This window comes from Protopterus annectens, chromosome 1.part0 (assembly GCF_019279795.1).
Source record: "Protopterus annectens isolate FY-2018-M chromosome 1.part0, PAN1.0, whole genome shotgun sequence".
Taxonomy (NCBI): domain Eukaryota; kingdom Metazoa; phylum Chordata; order Ceratodontiformes; family Protopteridae; genus Protopterus; species Protopterus annectens.
The window spans coordinates 1,761,512,923-1,761,525,014 of NC_056725.1; the positions used below are offsets into that span (position 1 = coordinate 1,761,512,923).

Sequence of the window (12,092 nt, forward strand, 5' to 3'; positions counted from 1 at the left end):
TATTGTATAACCATTATAACTATAAAGTGGTTGCATCAGCAATCAGTGCCAAAATAACAACTGCAGCATGCAAGGAGATTGCACAGTGCATAAAAATGGAAATGTGGTAACTAATAAGGATTTGAAAAGGTCTCAAAAGGAAGAAACTGTAGAAGCTGTAAAGTCTTGCTGTAAAATCAGCTACTTAGTTGTCTATGCCCTTGCCCCAACCTTTCAGAACTACAGCAATAGCAGAGAAATGGATATACAGCTGCAGACAAATCCAGGGCTTTTTTTCAGTTGAACTGTCTCCTTTCAAGAATATGGGCACATATTTCCATGGTCTAGTCATGTCTTCTTCTTCATGTGCCATCCCCTCTTTAGGCCTTTATTCACTGTGGGTCATAGTCCTGTAAGACTTCAAGGATAGAGATACACTGCTTTGAAAGAGGGAATTTCTAGATTTAGCCACCATTTTATCTGAATGTTTCTTCAAAGGCCTTCAGGATCTCTGTCCATATGCCCTCATTTATAGTGGAGTCTGCATGCTGCAGCAATGCAAGACCAGCCTAAACAGAAGGAAATATCTCCTGAAAGACTCAGCAGTACTTGATTAACTTCCCTAATGAAAGCCACATAAATTAATAACAGATAAACAGCATGTTTCCAAATATATCCTACTTGGCTATTGTAAAGCATGAAATGTAAAACAAGAAAGGGCACGGACTATTCTTTAAATAGAGACACCAAAAGTGCTGACATGAGCCAACATAACCCCTATTAATGCTGGTATCAGGAAGATAAACAAAGCCACGAAGAAGACAGATGGAAAATAAGCTGAGGTGTCATGTGTGGTTTTAATGCTTGGACCGGTAATGATGACTGAATGACTTGTAAGATCGTGGGGAGAAGTCAGTGGAATTGTCAGGATTTAAATGGTGAGACAGTCTTCCCCCATAAGTCCATAAGACTTGTTTATTTCATTATTATATGTAGGCTTAAGGATGTTTGTTACCAGTGTATAAATGGATTTTATCATGTGGTTTTGTTGCCATGAATCTATATAGTTGAAGAAAGTGTGTAAAAATGATGCTGAGTTCAAAGTATTATAATACGCCCAACCTTTACTTGGGAATCTCTTCTCTAGGATTAGCTAACTAGGACAAGCTACATAATCTGACTGGGAAGCTCCTGGGCTCACCACTTTGAAGAAAATGCAGCTTTTCCTAACCCTTCCCATTACCTAACTAACAATAACACTGGTTCTTTAACTGATAACGGTCAACAACTATATTAGTACATGAACTAGATTCCATGACTTACTATTCTTTAACAATACATTTGTCTGGTGACATGAGCAGATGACAAGGCTGTCTAATCTGCTCTTTAAACATGCTACTTCTTCATTCTTACTTCCCTCATATCCTTCTGCCCCTGCCCATGCCTCTGTGGGTTTCTTCTATAACAGCCATTCCAGCAGTCAGTTCCATGAGTCCATCTCAATAAAATACTTTTAAGATGCAGGGACTAGCTAGTTCCTACAAACTGCTGCCTCCACCCACTCCTCTGTGTACTATCTTTCATGCTTAGGATGATCTATTCATGTACCTGTTGATCATAATCCACCTCCCTCCTTCTGGACTCAAGTGAGAACAGCTCTTGCTCCTCGAGGTTCTCTCTTTCGTACCTTCCAGCCAACAGATCTTTCTGGCAGATGTCCTCTGGTCTCCTTCCAGCAGCATGACATTAGTTACCTTATCTGGCCCTCAGAACTGCATGTAGTACCTGAGGTGCTGACTAACCAAGGCCCTTCAGAATGGAAGTATATCCTCTCTGCTTCTCAAATCTATACCCCTGTGGATACATCTCAGCACTGTCTGTTGCTGTTGTCATCACTGTCCTCTTGTTGTGCTCTCAGTGGTTGAATCCACATGTCACGACACTCGTAGATCACTTTCCTGCTCAGCTATGTCCATTCCACTGCCTCTAGCTGATAACGTCACAGCAGGGTTGCTGTTGCCTAACTGCAGTATTCTGCACGTTTGCACCTTTCTGTCCATTTACTCTGGCTTTCCAAATCTTTGGCCAGAATCTTTCTTCACCCACAACTGTTGTACCTATCTTTGTGTCATCAGCAAAGAGGATGATCATGTGCTTTCTTCCTGCAGATATGTCTGATAAAAAACACATTGAAGAGTACTGGAGCCAGGGCAGAGCCTTGCAGTACTCTATATGCCACTTTCCTATCTCCTGACACTGTTCCTCTCAACACAACCCTCTGTGCTCTATCATACCTCTGCACTGCACCTATACAATTTCTTAGTCTTGGTCCTACCTTCAACCCCCTGTTTATGTATTAGCTTCCTATGTGAGACTGAGTCAAAGGTAAAACAAGTGGATAGTGCTGGTAAACTCTCATGACCTTTCCAATATCCATGTAGGACCACGAGCTAATCTGCTGTTCCACTGCCAGGTTGTAATCCATGCTGAGGCCCAGCTATTGAACAAAGTCTCCTTTCAAGTACCCTGGTATAGGCCTTTCTATAGAGACTAAGAAGCATGAAGAAGCTCAAATATATCATTCTCTCTATCTCCCCCTTTTTAAATGCCAAGCAGTACTGAAAAGGAGTGTAAACCATTACACACAAATAATATCCGGCACTTTCAGCATTTCATGCATTATCTCATCCACTCCAGCAATCCTGCCACCATGGCACTGTAACAGCTGTCCTGACCTTATCTATAGGAGTGGACCTAGTCCTAACTAGTTACTTCTGGTACTGCTTCCTGAAAACACGGCATGTTCAGCAGGTTCAAGGGCTGCAAGAAGTGTACCTCTCATGTTGTGACAATGTGCTAAACTAAAATCAGCATCCACCCTTACTGCAAACACCCTGGGGAACTGCCCCTCCCCCAATCATGAGTCACTGATGATCTGCTAAAACCTCTTTGAAATCATTAAAAAGTAATTCTCCATGACCTCCTCAAACTTCTCCAACCCCCAGCTCTCAACTCTGGTAACTACTGACGCCACTGTCTTACTGGCCTACTGATACTTTTTATCAACTGCAGGGATATCCTCCTGATGCTAACACAGTAAGGACACAGTAAGGAAGGCATTTTTTTTTTATCTGAAAGCATTTTTTTCACTGGTGGTGTTTACTACTGGGCCCTAGAGGTACCATCATAACAAGCAATGGGAAACGTTTAGCCACAGCTCATTCCTATTGCATTAACTATTGAAATCTTGAAGAGGGTCCATTCAGACTTTACATCCACATCTCCAGTATAAGGAAAAGCTCTTCTGGGGATGTGAGCTGAACTCATTCTACACAGAAGCAAGTGTCAGGTGTTCCCAGGACATTCTCTCTACAAGTTTGGGTTTTCCAGGTCTGGACAGCCACTGGCCCATTTGTCTACACTCAATACCAAATGGTGATCAGAAAACAGTTCCGAGCCTCTCCTGACTAATAACAGGACTAAAGAACTGATCCAATGTGTTGAGGTACCATGCATATATGTCTTTTATCATAATGTTTACAATGGATAATCTATGACTGGCATAGAGGTTTAATAACTCACCACTCTGACTCAGGCCAGGCAAGACATTTCACCCAGTTATGCCCTTCCAAGTATTGACATTATCTAGAGTACGAGTATGAAAACTGCCGCACTATGTAATAACTGGTGGCACCGTGTAAAACAATGCACCTCTGGTCTCAAAGAAGGCTGAAGATTCCGACCAGAGCTTCAACAAACCCTAAGCTGCTAGGAGGTATAAAGCAGCGACATGCATGTGGAGGACTAATGGTCAGCAGCCTTGAAGAAGTTAGGCTCTTGGGGAGCTCTAGCACTTCTAGCATATAACTACTGGCAGTAACCATGATGAACATATTTAGCAAAATTAGCTGAGTCAAGTATGCACTTTACTTGTGCTTGACTACAACAATTTTCTGACCTGATTATACAAATAAAAGTTTAAATATTCACTTTAGAGAACACATTAAAAAGAATCATTGTTAACACATACTTATCTGCAATCCGAAGAGCAACACAGATGCTACGGTAGACAGGATAATGGCTGCAGCAGCAGAAAAGCCTTTCATGATGTTATCCGTGTACTTCACAACAACTGATGTGTACAGGCCTCCAACACTACCTAAAACTAGAGATACAAACAAATAATTTCTTCTTCAGCTTGCAGTCCAACTACAGCCCTTCAGTCTCACACAAAGACAATTCCAGTCATTTTACAAGTACCATTTGGCCTGCAAATCAATGAGCAACTTTTTGGCTTCTTTCCTTCAGATGTGCTCCTTAATGCATCACAAATCTAGATGCAGGGGCAATCGCAGAGCACAGAAACATAAGGTGTTATGCAATCAGCGCTGACACCACCTTAGTTTATTCCAGCCGCCCCAATAACTATCCTTTTAGCAGGTATCAGCCAGAAAATTCAAGATGAAAAGAAAATGGTAATTTCTCCCATAACGTAAGAGGCATAGAAGGTGGTCTTATCCCATCGCAAAAATGTTGCTCAATACAGTTAAGAGGTTGTGTACTGTATTATGTGATTTGTATTTGCCTTGAACACCCTCCTAATTACCAGAACTCGGGGGGGGGGGGCAGCAGACAACCGGCAATGCTGTGTGCACCTTGTTCCACAGAGCCGTCAACAGCAATGATAAACAATGGCTACAAGGAGACCTTATAACTATACATGAATGGGATAAAATATACATATTAGTCTGTACAAAATGGATACAGAAACTGATGGATAATGGCACAAACAGTAGCAATAGGAAAAATACATTAATATGTGACTGGGATTAACTGTATGCTTCTCAGCAATGAAAGGTCAAAAGCACTGGCACCACATCAAGAAAATCATTAGCTCAAATGTGGCTTGTTTTAATACTCACACCTCACATAGGATACTTCCTGTGGCAAAATATATTAGCCAGTCAAGTACTAATACACTGAGAGAGATACTAAATCAAAGTATATTGCCATAAAAATGTAAACACTTACATATTACAAGCCAGACATACAGTGTGTAGCCATGGAAGAATCCCTTTTCCATGATCCCAGCTGCATCAGACAGAAAAACACCTGCCAGTGTCACCACAATTCCAGACAAATACATCTGAATATTTCTCACCCAAAGGGACGTATTCGAACTCTTCAACACCTTCTCGAAATACACACCTGAAAAACATTACTATTGGAATTTGGTTGGAAATGCTTACAAGCAAGGGTCACAGAAAAGCAGCATCTTCTTATAATTCAAATAACTGCTCACTGGCTAGTAGTTTCTAGTATAGGTATTAATCAGATAACCTATTAAAATACTACATACTCCAGACCTGCTTCCTTCCTTCATGACTGCATGGCTTTCTCCACCATCTGTACAACTCTTATGTACATAAGTGCACAATTACTGCTGTAATATGTAGTGTATCCAACTGTTACATGTACATTATGTATAGTCTTTTGCTGTTACACAATATGAAATGACTTTACAAACATTCCATTCTGGTTTTGTTTATACATTTACTTTATTATTTTGTAATTCCCTTGCCTGAGCTGAGACTGAAATTTGTCACTTGTGATCACTGCTCTACCCCAGTTAAAAAATTCAAATTAATAGAACAAAATAAAATAAACACTTAAACTGAGCAAACAGCAAGCTAGAACAAAAAAAAAAAAAAAACCACACACAAATTGTTATGTTTAGCTTTATGCAAATATATGGCATACACACATCCTTCTGCTGTAATCCTTACTTAGGATTTCAGATACCAAGTAAAGCTTAGATAATTCCTACTTTGTGCTTCGTTTGGGTACAAGACAACACAGAAGATTATGAGAGGGTTGGTGATTGTAACTGCTTTATTATGTGCTTCAAAATGGATGCCAACAAATTCATCTTGTACACAGACAACCTTCTCCTCCTATCACCCAACACTACAACCTGCGAGAGATGCACTTACATAGCCAAACTGGAAGCAAAGCTCTCTCCACCAAGATTCTGCTAGACAGTTAAGAGGAGAAGGTTAACACCCCCACTGCACCTCAAGCAACACATATCCCTTCTAAACCCACACCACCATCAACACCCTCACATAGCAACACTAAACTCTCATATGTGGAGGCCATTAACAGTAACCTGCCCAAGCAACAAGGACCTCCGAAGCTGAAACGCAAACACCAATTACAACCAAAGTGTCACATAGCTCACAACAACAGTACCTAAGGCAAGACAACGTACCCAACACTTTAGTCATAGGTGGCTCTATAGTCAGGCAAACTGATGTCCCACTCACCAGGCTGAACAAGGAGAAAATTACAGTCAGCTGCCTGTCAGGTGCCAGGATCCACCACATAACGCATCCACTCAAGTCACCCCATAACAAGTACAAATATGACTCTGTCATTGTCCATGTTGGAGTGAATGACTTGAGATGTACCTCCCTGGACTACATGAAAACAGACATGGAACAGCTCTCGGATCATGTGGCCCAGGCAGGTATGACCCTAGCCCTGAGTAGCATCCTGCCTTCACCCAGAATTATACCACAGTATAACGACAAAATGATTGACTTCAACAACTGGCTTAGCTTCTGATGTCATTCAAAGGGGATCCAGTATCTGTCTGCCTGAGACGATATGATCGACAGACCATGATGCTTTGCCAGAGATGGTCTGCACCTGTCGTCCCTGGGATTCAGGTTACTGGCTATGGCTCTTGCCACCCCTATAGTGCATTTTTTAGGCAAAGTTCAAAGGACAAAACCACCACCGAAATAGGTACAAGCATGCAAAATCTGAAGGTAATGCTACTCAATGCTAGAAGTCTAAACCTCAAAATGCACTCTCTCGCGACACTCCTAAAAATGGAGAACATTGATATCTGTGCAGTAACTGAGACCTGGTTCAAGGCTCCAGAGAGCACCCCTGCAATACCAGGCTACAACTCTTACCACACTTTTCGGCCACCAAACCAGGACCGAAACACTAAAGGTGGAGGAGTGTCCATATTCACCAAGGAAATTCACACCACCAGGCTAGTTGCCAAACACAATGCGTCTGAAATTCTCCAGGTGCAACTAACACTAGGTAAGAATGCAATCCAAACGGTAGCTTACTACAGATCCCCCACCATGCCCCAAGATTCTCACTACGCCTTTCTAAACATACTGGAAACTATTAAGATACAACCAAACACCCAAATACTGGGTGATTTCAACTACCCTGCCATTAACTGGGAAAACTACTCGTGTACCAACACCTTTGCCCAACGGTTCTTGGAATTCATAAATTCCAATGCCCTGGATCAACTAAATCCATAGTCCCACCAGGGGCTCCAATATCCTAGACCTAGTCATTACCAACATGGGAAATCAATGCTCCACACTTATGGTCACCCCCTCGTTGGTCAGGTCTGACCATAAGCTAATCACCCTTGACATCTGCATCCCTCCCCCACCCCCCAGTAAGGAAACCTCGGTAAAAAACTTCTGCAAAGCCAACTTCATTCTACTCAAGTCAGAAGTGACAAACTTCTTGACACCCAAGCAGACAGGAACTGAAAGTTCGACTGCTGAAACCTACACTAAGGCACTGTATGAGCACATCCACTCGTGCATGAATCGTGCCATCCCAAATAGAATCAAGATGCTCTCCTCCAAAAAAAGGAAGCCAATCTGGTGGTCCCCTGCCATATACAAACTTTACAACAAAAGGAAGAAACTGTTGCAGAAAAAAGGAATATCCCAGGATGCAAAAAACTCTCTTACCAGTCTCAGTAAGAAGCTTGGATCCCTCATAACATTCTCCAAAGCTAATTACAAAAATAAAATTGCCAAAGATTCCAAAGACAACCACAAGGCATTCTATAGCTATGTCAAGAATCTAAATGGCAATGCTCAGATCTGCTCTGAGCTACAACAGAATGGCATTAAATATACTGATCCCAAGGATATTGCCAATATCCTGACAGTTCGATTCAGTGCCAACTTTACCCCCTCTCACCCCTAAAGGACCCATTTCAATACTAAAAGATTGCCAAATTTTGGTAATAATGGCCATACAGGTAAAAAACACACTCTCCAAAGCTAAGAATGCAGCATGCATGGGACCAGATGACATCCTGGGCTGTGTACTACATTAACTACAAAATGAACTGGAACCTCACCTAAGTGTCATATTCAATCATAGCCTCACCTCAGACTTCGTGCCCACTGTGTGGTGTACACCTACAGTTATCCCACTTCACAAGGGGGATCCACCTTGGATCCTGGGAACTACCACCTCATCAGTCTGACAAGCCTGATCTGCAAGGCCATGGAATGTATTATCATGGAACTTATAAACAAAGACATTGGCAACCTTCAAACTCTGGACCTCACCCAATCTGGGTTCGTGAAGGGACAATCTTGTCTCCTGCACCTGATTGGTTTCTTTGAATCAGTCTCCAGAGCTGTGGATGGGGTTAAGGCAGTCTACACAACCTATCTGGACCTCACCAAGGCCTCTGACACCATCCCCCACTCTGAAATCATAGATAATCTTACTAAGCTGGGCATTAATCCCTATGTCACTCGATGGATTGCCAACTGGCTTACTGACAGAACCCACACTGTAAAAGTAGCCGACTCCAAATCCAGCTCCAGACAAGTAACAAGTGGAGTACCTCAGGGTTCAGTCCTGGGACCGCTCTGGTTTGGCATCTACTTCTTTGTAGTACAGGCCAACACTAAGGGACTCTGGCTAACAAATTTCGCAGATGACTGCAAACTGGGAGCCATTACTGAATCCCCAAATGATGTGGATATTCTGCAAAAGGGCCTTACAGAAACAGATGCTTGGTGCCAGAGCCATGGGCTCAAGCTCAATGCCAAGACATGTAGAGTTATCCCCTTCGGGAAAAAACATGTACCCGTGAATTACCACATAGGTGGCAGTACTCTAAACACCTTAAAGTGTGATAAGAGACTTAGGGACACAGGTGGACAGTGGTCTCACCTTCAATAACCACATCACCACAACAGTCAGGAAATCCTTCTATCTGGCACACCTCATCACTAAGGGCTTTTCATCCAGAAAAAAGGAGGTCATTGTCCCACTGTACTCATCCCTCATTAGACCCATTATAGAATACAATGCCCCATTTGGTATGTACCTCTCAAGACATCTGCAACCACTAGAAAGGCCACAGAAATACCTCACTAAAAGAATCACAGGCCTAAAGCAGATGCCCTATGCTGACCGTCTAAAAAAAACTCCAGCTATACTCTGTCACATATAGTCTACTCAGGGGCGATCTCTGCTTAACATACAAAGCCATGTCAAACTCAGAGCTGTTGGACATGCTACACTTAAAGAAATCCCAATCCCTCAAGCCACACATTCCAGGGATCTAAACCTTGTCATCACAATGAACAAAACATGCTGGAGGGATAGGTTCCTGACCCGGAGATTTCCCAGACTCTGGAATAGACTGCCCATACATGTCAAGCAGAGCACCTCTTTGGCCCTCTTCACAAGGAACCTTGATGATTGGATGGGAGATAGGAAATTCACCCCGGGGATCACATCAGTCACCCTGCTAGACAGGGGTACAGGAAAGTAAATACTGTGGGAAGAAATAGGCAGGGAATTGTTATGGCTAGGCTTGTATAGGCCCTAGGGCTGATAGCCTAGTAGTAACCTATGAAAGAAGTCTAGAGGTGAATCTTGGCATCCAAGTGAACAACACATAATTCTTTGTAGTGCATGGAGATTTATATTCTCCATGTACTACAAATGAAAAAAAAAAGTAAGATTAAAAAAAAAACACAATCTGTTATTATGGCTTTGAAAGCCAGTAAAGCAGAGCAGTGGCAGACTGGTTGAAGTCTTGCATATTCCCTGTGTAAGGGAAGCAAATTAATTCAAAATCCTTTGTGTATTTCAGCAGACAACAGTCAGAAATGGGAGCTGAAATAAAGAAGTTATGTTCTTACCATAATGTTCCATTTGTGTTGTTCATTTTCATTCATTCATTACTGTTGGGTGTCATTTCTTTCCTCAGAACAGAGTTGGCCATATAACAAGCTCTTGCCAGCCAAAAACTCTTGAGCTAAGCTTTACCTATAGTGCCCCTCTCCCTATTATCTCAGATCTAGTCTGCCCGTAATAAAGAAAGCACAGGCTTTTTCTGAGCAGGTTCCCTAATGTGGGATTCGGACCAAATCTGAACTTCCAGGAGCACTTTTGGAGGAGGAAAGGAAGGGAAAACAAATCTGTTGTGGCCAGTAGGGTGCAATGGGGATTACTCTGCTTCTCGGCCAAAAGGCCTTCTTTAGAAACTGTGGGATCAGGGGAAGGGGAGAGAAAGCATAAAAACATCCTGTGGGCCAATCATGTATTAGACCGTCCCTTGGGGACTTCCCCTTGTGGGGAAATTAGGGCAAAGTAGCTGCTGCATTGCTGATTTGCTGGAGAGGCGAACAGGTCACAGCAAGACTGGCCCCAGTGGCTGAAGATCTTCACCGCTATGGTTGAATGGAGGGACCACTTGTGAGGCAGGAGGATGCATCTGCTCAGTTTGTCTGCAATCACATTGGAATTCCTAGCAATGTAGTTGCTATCAAAAAGCAGTTGGAAGCTGTCACCCATTGCCAAATTCTTATGGCCTCTCAACACAATGGGTAGGACTTGGTTCCCCTTTGTTTGTTGATATACCAGACCACTGACATATTGTTGGACTGGCTAGCAATTGTCCCGGAAGGGAGGGTTGATTGAAAGGCTTGCAATGCTAGAGCATTGATAATATGCAGACTGCCCTCCAGAGGGGACCAAGTGCCTTGGACTGTTTTTCCCTGGAAGTGCCCCCTACCCTATCAGGGAAGCGTCCGTGGTCACTATGGCCTTGGGCTGAGATGGGGAGTAACAGCGACTCCCTAGGTATTTTACTGGCTTCATCCATCAAGTTGAATCTTGTTTGCATCACTTTGTTATGCGCATCTGAAAGGACATAAGATGGTGCGAAGGGGACCACTGTGCCAGCAGGAGCCATTGAAGAAGTCTCATGTGTAGTCTCACCAGGAAAACTATTGTAATTGATGCTTCCATTGATCCCAAAAGTTGGAGGACAGTCAAGCTGGAACTTTGTCTTGAGAGAGTATCACCCGGAGTTGGGACCTCAGTCTTTCTAATCTTTGATCTGGAAGGGAGACTAGGCAAGATTGAGTACTGGAAGTTGCTCCTATGAATTCCAAGGTTTGAGAAGGAATCAACTTGCATTTCTCCCTGTTTATTGAGATTCCTAGGTATTTTGCTAGTTTCAGTGTGTAATTTAAGGCTATAACCAGTAGAAGCTTGGTGGAGGTGGTAAGGAGCCAATCATCTAAGTACGGAAACACTCAGAATCCTTGCAGTCTCAAGTAAGCTCTTACCACTGCCATACATTTGGTGAACACTCTGGGGACCATACAGAGTCCAAAGGGCAGCGCCCGGAATTGGTAATGATTGGCTCCCAGCTGGAAGTGGAGAAATCTTCTGGAGCATTTGTCCATTTTTATGTGGTAATACACATCCTGAAGATCTACTGAGCACATCCAATCGTCCTTCTCCAGAAAGGGTAGGATAGACTGAACCGTGACCATCTGGAATTTTGGTTGAGAATGCTGAGATTCAAGATTGGTCTTCAGTCCCCTGTCTTTTTTGGCACTAAAAAGAACCCTGAGTAAAATCTGTTTCCTATTTAGTCTGGTGGGACTGCTTGGATGACTCTTTTTTTGAGACAGTTTTCGTATTTCTTGAGCTGCTGCTTCCCTTTGACTGGGTGGAACATCAGGAATGTGCCTTAATGGCTTTGGGCAAATATTGAAGGGTATGTGATAACCTCTAGCTATTATATTCTGCACTCAAGAATCTGTGGTTATTGTTTGCCAGGTAGGGTGGTGCAGAGAGAAACGTCACCGACTGTTTCCAGAGGAAAGCAACCGGGCCACTCTTCAGGAGCACTGGTAGGGCTGTCCAGAAAAAGAAGCGCTGGACCCCTGGTTATGTGGACCCCCCCCCCGCCTCTGTAGGGGCATCTTCCTGATGAGGTTACCTCCTCTGCC

At 43.0% G+C, this 12,092-nt stretch overlaps 1 protein-coding gene across 2 annotated transcripts in view; it reads right to left on the reverse strand.

Moving 5' to 3' along the window:
* Positions 1–12,092, reverse strand: part of SLC35A1 (solute carrier family 35 member A1) — a 532,373-nt gene that overhangs the window by 19,427 nt on the left and 500,854 nt on the right. The window contains exons 6-7 of one of the 2 annotated variants that reach the window (XM_044069151.1): positions 5,011–5,187; positions 4,010–4,144 (exon numbers count right to left, since the gene is read on the reverse strand). In XM_044069151.1, coding sequence (XP_043925086.1) covers positions 4,010–4,144; positions 5,011–5,187 — 312 coding nt within the window. The remainder of the gene's footprint in view (positions 1–4,009; positions 4,145–5,010; positions 5,188–12,092) is intronic. The other variant, XM_044069159.1, reaches the window with a different exon arrangement.